General features: G+C 36.5%; 1 protein-coding gene across 1 annotated transcript in view; it reads right to left on the reverse strand.

Moving 5' to 3' along the window:
• The window catches only part of fn1a (fibronectin 1a), an 82,580-nt gene that overhangs the window by 23,788 nt on the left and 42,512 nt on the right, over positions 1-16,280 (reverse strand). Inside the window, exons 19-29 of the mRNA XM_030124729.1 lie at positions 13,553-13,831; positions 12,388-12,651; positions 9,710-9,804; positions 8,321-8,489; positions 7,858-7,944; positions 6,299-6,490; positions 4,261-4,533; positions 2,217-2,331; positions 1,150-1,226; positions 965-1,054; positions 328-594 (exon numbers count right to left, since the gene is read on the reverse strand). Coding sequence (XP_029980589.1) covers positions 328-594; positions 965-1,054; positions 1,150-1,226; positions 2,217-2,331; positions 4,261-4,533; positions 6,299-6,490; positions 7,858-7,944; positions 8,321-8,489; positions 9,710-9,804; positions 12,388-12,651; positions 13,553-13,831 — 1,908 coding nt within the window. The remainder of the gene's footprint in view (positions 1-327; positions 595-964; positions 1,055-1,149; positions 1,227-2,216; positions 2,332-4,260; positions 4,534-6,298; positions 6,491-7,857; positions 7,945-8,320; positions 8,490-9,709; positions 9,805-12,387; positions 12,652-13,552; positions 13,832-16,280) is intronic.

Consider the following 16,280-nt stretch of genomic DNA (forward strand, 5'->3'; position numbering starts at 1 on the left):
CTGCTTTTTAAAATGACAAACAGGAAGAAAACTCCAAGGCACTCAAACAAAACAGGCAGTTTTGTTTGACTTCCCGATGATGGCTTGAAGCTGAAATGCGTTTAGGTGTTTTTTAAAGCCTATATATGACCATGCCATGAGAATAAAGACATTTTAATGTTTAAAGAGAATGCCTTGGAGTTTTCTTCCTGTTTGTCAAAATCAGAAACTACTTGTATTGCGACACAAAAATTCTCAAGAGCTTGTAAAGCAGATTCCTTGTACTAAGGTGCACTCGTACTGTGAGGTTCTACTGTCAATCACTTTAATGTGGACGTCTTCTCTTACTTGTCTTCTGTCTTCCACTGAGGGGAAGGCTCTCCTGTGTCCCGCTCACAGCAAAGATGTTCACCACATATTCTGTGTCTGGAGCGAGTCCTGTGACGGTGAAGTGACCCCTGGAGGGGGGCAGCCTCTCGTCTTTGGACCTCCCACCGCTTGCCATCTGATAGCGGATACGGTAGCCTGTGATTTTACTCTGCGGTGCCAGCCAGTGGATGGTGAAGGAGTTGGTGAAGATCTCAGAGAAACGCAGGCCCACGGGTGAATCCAGAGCTGAAGAAGGACGGCAAGTACAGAGGAGTCAATAAAAGTAACAGGGACATTTATAGATATATTAGTTTATTTGGTTGGGAAATGAAATGGAAGTGAAATTATGACAATGTGCAATAATATTTATTTATCTACTTTTAACTATTAACTTAAATATGCAAGTTTTTACATTTTAAACTGACCGACTACTAAACTAATTGAGCCTTGTGTGTTATATGTTATATGTCTTCTCATGAAATGATTGGAACGATGTGGTTATTCTTGACAGACAAAGCGTAACTAGGACACTGGGTGATATTGATGTGTATAAAAAGGAATAAAAAGAGAAATGTGTCTGAAAACAAAATGTTTCCAACTTAATGGGTGCAGATACCTGTTTTCATGGTGCCAACAAGCGGTGAGCTTTCCCTCTGCTCATAAACACACACTACACTGACCAGATACTCTGTGTTCGGCAGCAAATCTGTGGAGAGTGAAGAAGATACAAATACAGTTGTAGTCATTGGTGAGTCTGTGTATTTTAATCTATTTTATTTTGCTGTTTTTGGTTTGACTTACTCCTTAGGACAACATTATTAGTAGTTCCTCCAACACTGGTCTCTGTATTGTCATCCTCATCATCAATAGGATGATACCTGCAAAAATATCAAACATCATTGATTTTACATGATAAAAACTCATAAACACTGACGATATATATGTTTTTTCTTTAATCCATAAGGACCCAGTGCTCCTTTTGTGGCAAATCCCAAATGAATTTTTCTTTCTTTAGTGATTTATCACCGTTTATTATAATATTATCCTCTGTATTTTTCATTTTTCAGTGCAAATAATCTATTTTCCTATATTCAATTCACTGATCTTGTAGATGATCATGAAAAGTCAGAGGTTATTACATCAAAATTGAGAAAACTGAAGAAAAAGTGTAATTCCAGCTAAATATATCATTAAATAAACATAAAAACAAGCATCTACATCTTTGTTGGTCAAAAACGATATAGGTTTTACTGGTGAATTAATGTTGTAGAAGATGACGGTGTTTACATGGCAACTACGAGCCTTTGAACATCTAAACGGGTCATATCTGATGACCATGAAAAGCTCAGAAACTGCATTTTGCCTCAATTATTTACATGCATTGATAGGATTACTGGATCAACAAGTATTAAACATTTTAGATCAGTAGATGCTTTTGGTTGCCGTAGCTGTTTGGGTCTTGAACCCTATAACACCAAACGTATCATATTTGATACATGAGTTTTGAAGTACTCTACATGATCAGTATGATTTTTTTTTTTTCTCGAAAAACCTGATGTATTCAATTAGATACATGCAATACACAGATAATCCACCAGGGGGAGGAGTTCATTCACCAGAGGCCTTTCCAGTGACACTACAAGACTGTCATTAATGAGGAAGGAGGAAGAACTGGGACCATTTAGAAAAGGAATTAACAATTTGTTAGACATGTTTGTGTTCTGTTATGTTTTTGTTTGTTTAAAAATAATAATATTTGAGCATTGAGACCCGATGGATCAAATATGACACAAAATTAAAACTCAAACATGGAAATTGATATTTAAAATATAAATGTTTCGTTGTTCAGAAGGGTTGAGGGTTAATACCTGATCAGGAAGGTGTTGATATCCACAGGGTTGGGGACTTTAGGAGAAACCCAGGAGACTTCCAGACTATCTGGTCCAACTTCACCGAAACTCAAATCAGTAGGAGCCGGTACAGCTATTGAAAAAACATTACACCTTCATTCAGAGTGCATATAAAAGAATTTAAAAGCACTAAAATCACAGGGAGTCTGGGATAGATACAAGCCAGATAACATAAACAGCTGGGTAAGAAAAACAAATAAAGAAAATATTCCTGTAGCTGAAACTTTAAATGAGAAGACTCTCTGCTTTGTGTGTCTGTGTGTGTCAGTCCAAGTTTTATGGCATCTTAAAAGTTAGAGAACAAGGAGTGTATGCATCAGGGGGCAAAATGAGCCTCAATATGATAAAACCCTTCAACTCAAACCAGATGGTCCACACGTGTGCACCAACAAATACAACCGTTAAACTGACAACGCAGCATGGAGCACAATTACATCAGCCGACTTAAAAGAAGAACTTTGAAAAGTGGTGTCTTAAAGTTAATAAGAACCGTATTTGATTATGTAATCCATGAACGCATCATGAGTTGTGACTGAAATCTGACAACATTAAATGAACTGTGAAAGATTAAAGCAGGGGGGTCAAAGTCATTTTAGTTCAGGGGTCACATTCAGCCCAATATGATCTGAAATGGGCTGGACCAGTAAAATAATAACAGTTAAAAATGTAAAATTACATTATGAAAACGTTTACATCTGGGTGCTTCTATGAAACTGGCTTTATTTTAGTATCTGTCACTGTTCCATCTCTTCAGACCCAATAATAAAAGGTAAATGTAGACATATTTACCCCCAGGATGGACCTAATGATGACCTCAGATAAATGCAAAAACAACTATACTGTTGCTCTGATCCATCCCATAATTAATGAATTTTTTTATCAAATATTGGGTCCAAAAATAGGATCCAAATATGGACATTTAATCTCCCTAGGTGTCAGTGTGTTAGATGTGAAAACGTGTGTAAATGCTCTTCCATAGACTCTAAATAAAGACACTGTGTTCAATGTGTGGATCCTAGTGGTTTTTCTAATCCACACGTGGGTTTTTCATCAATCTCATTCCCATTCCAGGTTTGGTGTGGAGCTCATCGTGTCCACTGGTGTTACATACAGAACCTGAACATTTAAACACATACAAATTGCGAATGATTTTATAACAGCGGTCATTTTTGTGAAACACTCTGCCTTGCATAATTAGTTCAATTCCCAAAATGTACCTGTGAGAGAATGAAGAGATATTCGAAAAAATAGAAGCTCATAATTTTCGTGTCCTTTTGACCATGTTACATGTGGATTTTTGTATTAAATATAATGTAAAATAATATAAAAATGTGTTCTATCTGAAAAATAGTTTCTCTTTTATCTCAGTGAATATTTATTTTTCAAACAGACCCAAAGTGCTTCCAAACTTGCTTTATAACATTAGTCTGCATCTGGGTTGAATTTTTAGCCCCATGTCCTGTTTTTAGGACCAGGTTCACAGAAGCACCCATCTACAAAGTTTCCTTAAAAATGTGAATAACATGAGCAACCTGAAATTTCTTAAGAAAAATAAGTGCAAATTAACAATATTATTCCTCAGTTTATCTTCACACATGTGCATTACAACGTACAGATCACAGTGGATCTACAAATACACAAAACATTTAGTAACAGGCAGAATATTGTTAAAATTACACTTACTTTTCTTAAGATGTTTCAGGTTCAGGTTCACATTTTTTTTGTGAAAGGATAGTTTGTAAATGTCAACATTTTCATAATTTAATGTTTTTATTGCACTAAATCAAAGAGCAAAACTTGGAGTTGTCATTATTTATAAGTTATTATGTTTTTATTTTACTTGCGATCGAATTGAGCTGAATGTGGAACCTGAACTAAAATGATTTTGACATCATTGATTGTTATTATTATCCTCAGTGTAATTTTTGGCCGGTTTTGGCTCATGTGCCGTATGTTTGACACCTGTGGATTAAAGGTATTTTTGCAGAAACGTGGGTCTTACAGGTCTGTTGAGTGAGCGTGGTGGGTTCGCTTTCGCCATTCTCCGTCACTGTGATCACGCTGATGTCGTAATCGATGCCAGGTTCTAGTCCGTAGACAGTGTAATGGCCGGTCGTCGGCAGCACTGTGTCTTCGAAGATGGGCACGCTCTCGCCAGCTGCCACCACTGTGATCCGGTAGCCCGTGACGGCAGTGGTGTTGAGCGGTGACCAGCGGAGGCTGATGGTGGTGTCGCTCACGTCATTGAAGCTGAGGTCGGTCAGCTGTGGGATTTCTGTTTACCACCAGGAAGGAATGGAGGAATGGAGGGAAAGAAGAGGAGAAGAAAACCAAAAACACAAAAAGGCAGACGGACACGAAGACAGACAGTGGCAGAAGCAGAGGTCAGGGTGAGCAGAGAAAACCACTTCCAGTAGAATGACATACTGAATATATCAGACTAATGGAAGACCTAATGCTCCTCCTCATGTATATATTACTGTTCAATGAAGCTTCATCATTGAACATTCTTCATATATACCCAGGAAATGAAGCATCAGAGCTGCAGAATGGTTCTGTTACTCATTCTAATGCTCCTAACAGATGCTGCAGGGTGAGGTCAAGGGGGTCACAGATGGACATAACTTTGGAACCAGACAAGTTTCAGGCAAATATTTCACATAATTATAAAGGTCTAAATGCCATCTGAAACAGACTCAAAGGGCAAAATTTAGTTTCAAATATTTTCAAATGAAAAATATCAAAAACTACTGCATCACGGATGGACAAAAAATTAATGTCTGTTTTTGGCAAGAATTACAAAGTTCTCCAAAGTGAACTTCATCCTCACATGTATTCAGGGTGTACCTTAAGCCCTCTGTTTTACAACCGAATAACTGGTTAGAGGAAAAAAATATTTGATCAAACGGAAATAGAAAGAGTTTTGACAAATGGCAGCGTCACAGATGGACAACAAAAGTAAATATTGAATTAAACATGTTTTATTTCATTTATCAATATCGTATACTTTTTTTTTTTACAATATTTACAACATACAAATAATATTAACATTATATTCAAATGTATTTGCATAGATATAAGCATTTATTTCCTGATACAGTATTTTATTTTTTTATTGGACTGTCTTCTCTCTGTAGTACTTTGAGATTCCACTGAATGAAAAGTGCTTCATCAATGCAATTTATTATCATTATTATTATTATTACCTCCGCCTAGGAGGTTATGCTTTCATCCGGGTTTGTTTGTTTGTTTGTTTGCTTGTTTGTTTGTTTGTTTGTTTGTTTGTCTGTTAGCAAGATAACTCAAAAAGTTATGGACAGATTTTAATGAAATTTTCAGGAAATGTTGATACTGGCACAAGGAACAAATGATTACATTTTGGTGGTGATCGTATTATTATTGTTATTATTATTATTATCATTATTATTATTATTATTATTATTATTATTATTATTATTGTTATCAATTTTAAACACTCTGTTTAGAAAATTACATAAATTATATAATAGTCAAATATCAATGTATTTGGAATAAATTTAGTTTATTTATGAGTTTATAAAATGAACCCAGAATGACAGCACTAAACTTCACTTTCCAAAAATTCACACTCATAAAACTCCTCAATTTTTTTTTTTTCACAGTTTTTTTCTCATTTCAAAATACCTTTTCCTGAAAATATAAGTATTTACCTACCCAAAAACATAAGTTTTGTGTAGATTATTGTAATTTAATTTTTTGGACCTTCCCTTGACTTCGCCCTGCTGCTGCTTCTGCTGCTGCTGCTGCTGCTGCTGTGATGCTAACGCAGCAGAGCAGGTGTGTGACCGAATACATGTTGAAAGGTCATTGACTCTGCAGCCTATTGACTTTCAACATAATGTTATTGAAAAGAAACACACACTTTCGCTTACCGAATACCATGAAAATCAGCTCAGACTTTCCATTTAGAACCTGGCTTTTGAATTGCAGGAACATCTTAGGGCATTTGATATAAGCCACGCTGCTCAGAGGACAGGTCAGAGGTCAAACCTGAGGCTCACCTGGTGTAATGGTGGTGTATACAGGAACACTCTCCATATCGTCCTTAACAGTGACGACGCTGACGTTGTACTCCACCCCTGGGCTCAGATTCTCCAGGGTGCAGGAGTTCTCTCCAGCCTCCACAAACTCCTCCACGCTGTTTCCTTGCTGCCCGTTAGTGGGGGTGCACATCACTCTGTAGCCAGTGATGTCTGATTGGAGAAGAGGACAGGATGGTGGGTGAGGGGTGAAAGGATGGAACAGCAGTTCATTACAGTACGTTCAGGAGTTCCAGTACCGTGAGGGAGGAAAGAATGGAATGGGAAATATACTTGTTATTTCCCATTAATTCCATTTTAGGTTACTGTGTATATTTTTGCTATTTCTGTCATTGCTCCCCTGTATGAGTATGTTTTTGTTCTTTTGTTTGTTTTTCTTCACATATGGGTCAAAACACAGTATTCAAAATCTCTCTGACAGGTCATTTTAGAGACAATTTGACAGATTAGTGTTGCTAAATGACCCACATTTTCTCTTTTAAATTAATTTTTGCTTTAGTTGAACCATAAGGAATTAGCCAAAACAAGGAGCTACTTTATATTGAAATAAATGTTGGAATGGCAATAAATGAAAGTTCACTCTCTGATGGGATATTATTGTGTTTTGACCCATGTATATAGAAGTTACATACATGATGTAAAATGCTGATAAGCTAAGGCTGCCTGAAAAAAATAATAAAAATATTACAAAAAAACCCCCCAAAAACTGGAAATGAAACCTGGAAATTCTGTTTTCCGTGCCTAAACCTACAGCCCAATTTGATCTCAAACGGGTTGAACCAGTAAAATAATAATAACCTATAAATAATGACAAATCCAATGTTCTGTCTTTGTTTTAGTGCAAAAAAGTAACATTAAATAATAAAAATATTTACATTTACAAACTATCCAAACAAAAAGGATGTGAAGAGCCTGAAAAAAATGAAATTACTTAAGAAAAATAAGTGCAATTTTAACAACATTATACCTCAACCTATCATTTATACACGTACATTATGGATCAGATCTACAAACACACAACATTTGGTAACAGACAGAATGTGGTTAAAATTTAGCTTAATTTTCTTTAGACATTTCAGGTTGTTCATGTTTGTTCAGGCTGTTCACATTTTATTTTTAAACGATAGTTTTTATATGTATATTGTATAGTTTTACACTAAAACAAAGAGAAAAATTTAGAGTTGTGCAGCAAAAATGTATTAGTATGTGAAGGCCCTAATCATAATGGAGTATACAGATGAAATAAAAAGGAGTGTACTTTTACTGCTACTATTTTTCATTCATTTGGAGTTTAGTCTACATTTTCATAACTGTATAAGATTAGAATGATGTTATGGTTATGGTATAATAGCATAATGTCATGAAAAATAAATGTTATTCATTTCCATTTTTTTTTTTTTTTTTTTTGATATAGCAAAGGAGGGGGGGGGCACTGGAAAAGGGCTAAAGAATGTGACCCAGGAGCCACAGGTTGCCCCCCCCCCCCCCCCCCCCGTTCTAGTGCCCTCAGGTGTGTTTACCTGGGGTATTGGCTCCACTCCACTGAACAGTGATTTCTCCAGTACCAGGGTTCGACTCCAAGTTCAGATCAGTGGGAGGAGACAGAGCTGGAGAAAAGAACGAAGAGTCACAGAAGGAATACAAGTAAAAGACGTAAAAACACAGAAGGAAAGCAAGGAAGGTTCAATGAAACAGAACAGTGAGTTCAGTCATAATGTGTTCATACAGATCTGATGATGTCTTCAGGTGTGGAAACACATTTTAAAAAATCTTTGCTCCCATCTGCAGTAGCTGTTCTTAACAATAAAAATAGACTGCACTGTGTTTTCTATCGATCTATCTATCTATCTATCTATCTATCTATCTATCTATCTATCTATCTATCGATCTATCGATCGATCGATCGGTCTGTCTGTCTGTCTGTCTGTCTGTCTGTCTGTCTGTCTGTCTGTCTGTCTGTCTGTCGGTTTATTCTCTACTTACGTGTAACAACACGGCGTGTGATTGCCGATCCCTGCTCGTGTCCGTTAATGACCGGCTGGACGCTGTAGGTGTACTCGACCCCTGGAGTCAGACCGGACATGTAAATGCTTCCGGAGTCGGAGGTCACGTCTCTGGGGGCTTCTCCACCCTGACTGGGACGCACTGTCAACTGAGACACGATTGTACACAGTCAGAGACACAGCGGAAGAAGACGGAGGCAGACAGAAAGAGATGTCTGAGGATAAAGGAGGTAGAGGTCAGAGGTCAATGTTTTCCCAGAAACATGGACGAGAGCGGAACATTCTCATCTCTAGTGTGACATATTCTAGCCAATCACGTCTCTCCCTGAGGTCAGCAGTTTTCATGTTAGTGAAATGAACACTGAACCAAGATACATCAGGTCATACTGGAGCTCAGGGGTGTCAAATATACGGCCCGGGGGCCAAAACCAGACCACCAAAGGGATCCAATCCGGCCTATGGGATGAATTTAGTTTGACATGTATAAACATGTATATTTGTTAAGCTGATTTATTTGAGCTGACAAGGGAATGGGAGTGGGAGTATATAAGTTCAACTTCATCCCACTCCTTTCAAAATATGTTTGCTTGTTTATACTGTCTTTCCTTGTTGTATTGGTTTTAAATGTTGATATTCAAAATAAACAATCAATCAGTTTGTGAAATGCAAAAATTACACTGAAGATATTTTCAGAATCATTTTAGTTCAGGTTCCACATTCAGACCAATATGATCTCAAGTAGATCAGACCAGTGAAATACTATCATAATAACCTATAAATAATGACAACTCCAAATTTTCTCTTTGTTTTAGTGTAAAAAAGTTACATTAAATGAAAATATTTACATTTACAAACTACCATTTCACAAAAGATGTGAATAACCTGAACAAATATGAAAAACATGAAAAGTCTTAGGTATAATAAGTGGAATTTTACCAATATTCTGCCTGTTATTAAATGTCTTGTGCATTTGTAGATCCACTGTCAACTGTAAGTTGTAATGCACATGTGTAAATGATAAACTGAGGCATAATATTGTTAGAATTGCAATTATTTTTCTTAAGAAATTTCAAGTTTTTCATGGTTGTAAACATTTTCATAAACTAATTTCATTCTTTTCATTTTAAAACAGAGAAAACTTTGGAGTTGACAATATTTCTAGTTTATTATGTAATTATTTTACCGGTCTGGCCTGCTGGAGATCATATTGGACTGAATGTGGAACCTGAAAGAACATGACTTTGACAACCCTGCTGTAGCTGATTTTAAGAGAAAGAGTTGTGAGGAAAATGTATAGATTTATAAATATGCATGGAAGAAAATGTCTCTGTTGGCATCTGAACATGTTGTTTGTTAACAGTGATCATACCTTGTATCCGATGCGTGGCACTGGTGTCCAGGAGATTATAATGGAGGTGTCGGTCACATCAGTGCTGAACTGAGGAGCATTACCCATGGGTGGGTCTGAAAACACAGAGGTCATTGTTTTGTAAATCGTGTCATGGACATACATAAGAGTGCATTTAATTAACTTGAAAAATCAGTATTTTTTTCAGATTTTTGAATTAATACAAGAGTTTATTGGATTACTGTAAGGTTTTATATTAGTTTTTACTGGTTACATGAAGTTTAATTGCTAGAAACTGAATAACTGCATTACTCTGTGGAATTTTTTACATTTGGAATTAGAGTAAAGATCATTGTATGAATATAAAACAAACCAACAGTACGTTCTCATTAACTATTGCATAGGTTTAACTGTAACCGAACTGAGAAGCTAAAATAAAAAACATCTACAGTAAAAGGTCTGGGAGTGGAACTGGTGACCTCAGAGATCATATCCAGGTCATTATCAATCTGAGCCACCAGAGGACTGAAGAGACAAAGATCAGTAATGACGTCTTCTTCTTCTTCTTTGGTGTCAGGTTTGAGCTATATGGAAAATTCCCAAAATGACCATTTTCGACTCTGTTTCTTTAATTTCCTGAAAAAAAAAAAAAAATATATATATATATATATATATAAAACACCTGTAGGCTGGGATTTGAACCCAAGATATCTGAATAAAAGGTATGCTACTTAACCTACTGAGCCACAGGTGACTCTGCTGTGTTACACCTGTTCAGGTAAATGATAAAGTCTGACGATGTATAAGCTAAAGTAACATATCGACACCAGTAAAAGGTCTGAGTTTAGAACTGGTGACCTCAGAGATCACATCCAGGTCATTATCCATCTGAGCCATCAGAGGACCAGAGAGACGTGTCCCATGGATCAGTAATGACGTCTTCTTCTTCTTCTGTGGTGTCAGGTTTGATCTCCTACCGACATTAATATGGAAAATGCCCTAAATAACTATTTTCCACTCTTCCTTTAATTTCCTGAAAAAAGTAAAATAAAAAAAAATAGCTTCATAACACCCATAGGCTGGGATTTGAACCCAAAATGTCTGAATTACAAGCATGTTACTTTACCTACTGAGCTACAAATAATTCTGCTGTGAAACATCTGTTCAGGTAAATGATGAAGTAAAAGCTAATGTAACATACTAACAACACCAGGATTGGAACCGGTGAACTTAGAGTTCACATTCAGGTCATTCTCCATCTGAGCCATCAGATAACTGTGTCACCAGTGTTTGAATCCACTGAGTCCAACAGACGATGGTCAAATGTTTGTTTCCTGTTTGAGTCTGAACATTGAACTGATTCCCGGTCTCAGTGTCTGTCAGCGCTGAAGATGGTCGAGTGGTGAAGGACGACGCCTTTCAACCAGGAGGACGACGGTTCGATTCCAAGGACATGAGGTCAGTCCAGTCTGTGTCTGTGTGTGTGTGTGTTAAACCAACTAAAAAACCAAAAACTAAACCCCAAAAAACCAAACTAACTCAAAAAAACTTGCGACCATAAACCTTGCGTTCGTCGAATTTCCGCATCAATTTCAACTTGCACTTGAATTTCCACTGAGGATCAAGAGGATGAGGTAAAGGTACGTGTGAGCCCTGTAGGGTTGGGCTAGCTACCAAAGTAGCTAGTTTAACGGGCAATGTGTTTTATGAATGTTTTCAATTTCTTTTTTTATCTATGACTAAAAGTTTTTTCCATGTCACATTGTTTTTGTCATTTACATCTTACTCTTTTTACTTCAGTTTACTTTGGTTTAATGTTCATGCAGTTTCTCCTTCTAACCCTTTGGACTTGTTCTAATATTAGTCTCACTCCACTAAAAATTTGCTTTTTAAAAGAAGTTCTAAAAATATTATAAATTAATTGAGCTATTGGGTTCACCTACTAACTACTGACATCAAATACTAATTCATGGATAGATGATTCATGAATAAATGTTAGTTTTTGCATTTCATCTGTGACCAAAATGTTTATTTATTGAGTTTTAGCCATGTCACATTGTTTATTTCATTTACATGTCAATCTTTTTATTGCATTTTGTTGTCTTACCTTTTAATTGACCTTGGAGACTAGGTGTTTCTATTGGTAACTTGTTTTATAATTGTGTGTTTTAGTTCTTACTGAATGTCTTTTCATTGCTTCCTGCTCTTTGCTTGTATAATTGTCGCCATATACCCTGTACCTTTTGGTACCTTTCAGTATTGGTACATGTTGTAAAACTGCATTATCTGTCTTTATGTTCTTACTGTTGATAGATACTCTTTTTAAAAAATATATCAATGTAAATACTGTAAATAATATTCTCTTTGAGACTGTTATGGCTCATTATATAACTCTATTATTTGTTTCTTTGTTTTATTTTCTTTTTACTGTTCTATCTGCCTGTTTGGCCAGGTTGTTATTGCAAATGACAACTGGTTCTCAATTGACCTACCTGGTTAAATAAAGGTTAAATGAATAAAATAAAGTCATTTTTGATAACATTTGTGTTTTTTCTACCATGTTAAGTCAAAATAACGCATGCTTAGACAATTAAAATCATAAATCTTCTGTGCATTAAATGCATTATATCCCACCCATAGGATAAACATCAATGACCACTGTGCTTTAACTGCATTTATTAAACTAGTCAAACACTCACTTGTGGTAAAGATTGCGGACTCTCCTTCGCTCAGAGTGTTGTCTTGCTCTGCGTACAGCGTGGCGGTGTACTGTGTATCAGGCTTCAGGTTCAGGAGGGTGTACTCAGTAAGTCGTGCAGGCAGGCGCAGCTGTTTGGGGTTGGAGCCTTCGACGGTGAGGAAGAGGCGGTATCCGGTGATTTTGGCGCGGGGCGCATACCACAGCATCACTGCACTGTCCTCGGTCACGTTGGTGAAGTGGATATCTCCCGGAGCATCTGGCTCTAAAACAAGATGACAATAAATGTTAGATATCTGTGTGAGACGGGTCAAATTCACATCACAAAAAACATCAATATTGTTCTTACAATGTTCATATCATCATATATAATCATCACTGATATAATTATGCAAGTTTTTCTTTACTATTACAGGGGTAAGATGCAGCACCTGAGCTAAATTCATGAAAAGGCAACGTGGAGAGAATCAAAATGACCTAAAATGACAACTGAAGATTTTCATTAGTTGCCAACAAACTTCAGCAAGTTTTAGTTTTAAGATTTTTTTTTTTAAAAATTTTATTTCCCCATTTGGGATTAATAAAGCGATCTATCTATCTATCATCTATTTGAATGTTTCAGACACATATTTGATAATAAAAATGGTCCATGATGATAATAAATAAAGCACATATTCTTCCACTACCTAAGGGCAAATGCCAGAAACAAAACAACACCAAAGTCATCTGGAAAAACAAGGCAATTAATTATTAAATCTGAGCTATCATTTCCTCTTTGAATGCACAGATAATCAGTGCTTATGAAACCCAATTAGATTAGATTAGATTAGATTAGATAAAATTAGATTAGATTAGATAACATTATATTACATTACATTACATTACATTACATTTTATTGATCCCACAACAGGGAAATTCACTGATCAAGGTAGCAACAGAATAAAGTGCAAGAAAAAAAATGTGCAGCATTAACATGGTGCAAAAGTAATAATAGTGGCAGTGATGGAATAATAAAACTCTATAGACTTCATATATATTTACACACAAAAATATGACATACTGGGACTAATTACTTTGTTAAGCATGTCTGAAATCTGCAAATTGATCTTACTTCATTTTCTACATTTGCATGTATCCCCACTGGTCTCAGGTATCAAATACTCACTAGTGGTCTGCTCCCCGATCAGCGGTAGACTCTCCTCTCCGTTGTCAATGGCATAGACACTAAATCGGTACAGTGTTCCGGGCTCCAGATGGGTCACTTCGATGTAGGAGTTTTGGCTGACAGGTAGAGTCATCTCTCTCTGAGGAGATCCAGACTCGTCCACGGGGGCCACAGTGACCCTGTAGCCTGAGACGTCATTCACGGGGCCAGTCCAGGTCAGAACGATCTTTTTATCAGACACTTCGAAGAACTGCAGGTCTGTAGGAGATTCCACTTCCTCTGTGGATGAAAAAGGGATTTTCACATAGCAACTTGCTCACTTTTTTTTGCAATGAATTAAAAAAAAAAAAAACATGTTTTAATCAAATAATAGCATCTAATAATGTCCATTATTTGTGTAACGCATTCATGCAACAACACTGAGTTAATTTCTTTGAGTACTTTTAAGTCCAAACTGAGAGTTCTTGAGGCTGACTCCATAACTTGCACTTGTTTTTCTTAATCTGCTAAATCTTATTTTCACTATTTAGTGATAAAAGTGTCAGTTTTCTGTGTTTTAACTGTGTTGTATATGCTGCTGTCTATCTTAGCCAGGACTTCCATGTAAAAGAGGTTCTTATTCACGATGGGATTTTTTTCTGGTTAAATATAGGTTAATAAATTAAACTAAATAAATAAATAATTTTTCCAAACAGAACTGCTCACATAACAGATCAACTGGAAATTTTTGTCATATTTCTTTTTCTTTGGCTTAAGTGCAAAAGCATCTGAGCAGATTCTCCTATCGCTGAGTTAACCAACAGTGAATGAGGACCATTGTGTCACTGAGAAGCTGAAATAACTTTAATGCAGCTGTTGGAAATAAAACTGGTGAGAGAATAAGGATAGTTATGGTCCTTCATTTGTCAGGATCATAATTCACTAGAGTAATGTAGAAGAATTAAGAATAAAGAACATGTGTTTTGATACTGTCTGTAAAAACAACCCATTGGTCCAGTTAAAAGCTCTTTCCATCTTTAAATATAAAAATAAATGTAATCTGCTTCTAGGACAAGGGATATTCATGATTTACGTCATTAATCCTGCAGCAAATGAAAGAACATCATTAAAGCTACTTGATACGACTTATTATGTTGAATATCACCTGTTTTCACTTTAAATAACTTTATCTCGTGTTCAATCTGTTGAAATCCTGGTAGTCTAAATCCTCACATGGTCTTATAAAACATTTTTATTTAGAAATCAGCAATGAGAAAGAGCTGGACAGAGCAAAAAGACAAGAAGTATGACCAGCGGCCAAAGTGCACATGTATCTGCCAGAGCAGAGGGAATCTCTAGTATCTATCCAAAGATGGCAGTGCTCTCACTAAACTGGGTCATGTATCTTCCATCACACAGGCTGTGCAAACAAGCAGTCACACACAAATACACACACTTTTCTAGCATCTGCTCGACTGGCCCAACACTGTGTTCAACCTGGCAGACTGAGGAGTTTTACGTAACACTGGCCACGCGAAATAACAGCAGAACAGCTGTGAACTCACTGACTTCACTTTCTGTTAGAAAATGCTTTACTTCTAGTATTCAGAGCTGGAAAATGCATAAACCAGTCAAAATGTCACATGATGACTTACAGGTTGTTTCTGGAGTGTGCCGTTATGACAAGAGTAAAGAGTCCGATTTATAGTATGATACTAGTATTATCTCTGCACCTGAGCTATGCTACTGTTGGAGACAGGGGTTCAGGTATTCCTTTTAACAAATCACATTCATCTTGGGTGGCGTTCATCACAGGACGGAATGACAGCAGCTTTGCAAAACAGTTCTGGGGAAAAAGTTGCTTTAGTGGAATATTTGCACATGCAGAATCAAGTGCAATAACAATGCTACTGCCAATTGCTAATGCTGATGCTAAGTGCAAGAGGTATTAGGGTGGGTACAATGCAGAGACACAGGGAGAATAAAGTAGGTTAACCATAAATGTTTAATTAAAATGATTATATCCCTATGACAGAAAACGTATCGTTGCAGCTCTGAGAATACTGTTGTCGTTCACTGGCATAGCAAGACTTTGAAAACAGAAAAAATGTACATAGTGAGGGTCTTAAATGGGCAGGACGGAATGGTAGTAGCTTTGCAAAATAGTGCTGGGGAAGAAGTTGCTTTAGTGGAACGTTTGCACATGCAGAATCAAGCGGAATAACAATGCAAAAACCAATTGCTAATGCTAATGCTAATCACAGTAGGTATTAGGATGGATAAAATGTAGAGAAATGGGAATAATAAGCTGGGTTAAATTTTAACTTTAAATTAAAATGATTATATCCCTGTGATAGAAAACAAGTTGTTGCAGCTTTGAGAATATTGTTGGTCATTAGCATAGCAAGACTTTGAAAACAGAAAATATTTACATAGTGAGAGTCTTTAACGGGCAGGACAGAATGGCAGTAGCTTTGCCAAATAGTGCTGGAGAAGAAGTTGCTTTGGTGGAACATTTGTTACTGTCAGTTGTGAATGGTGACGCTAAGTGCAGTAGGTATTAAGATGGATAAAATGTAGAGATATGGGGATAATAAACTGGGTTAACCTTTAACCTTTAATTAAAATGATTATATCCCTGTAATAAAAACGTGTACTTGAAGCTCTGACAATATTGTCCTTGTTCATTAGCCAAGCAGGACTTTAGAATCACACAAAAATGTACATAGTGAGAGTCTTAAATGGGCAC

The sequence above is a fragment of the Sphaeramia orbicularis genome, chromosome 21 (genome assembly GCF_902148855.1).
Source record: "Sphaeramia orbicularis chromosome 21, fSphaOr1.1, whole genome shotgun sequence".
Lineage (NCBI taxonomy): Eukaryota > Metazoa > Chordata > Actinopteri > Kurtiformes > Apogonidae > Sphaeramia > Sphaeramia orbicularis.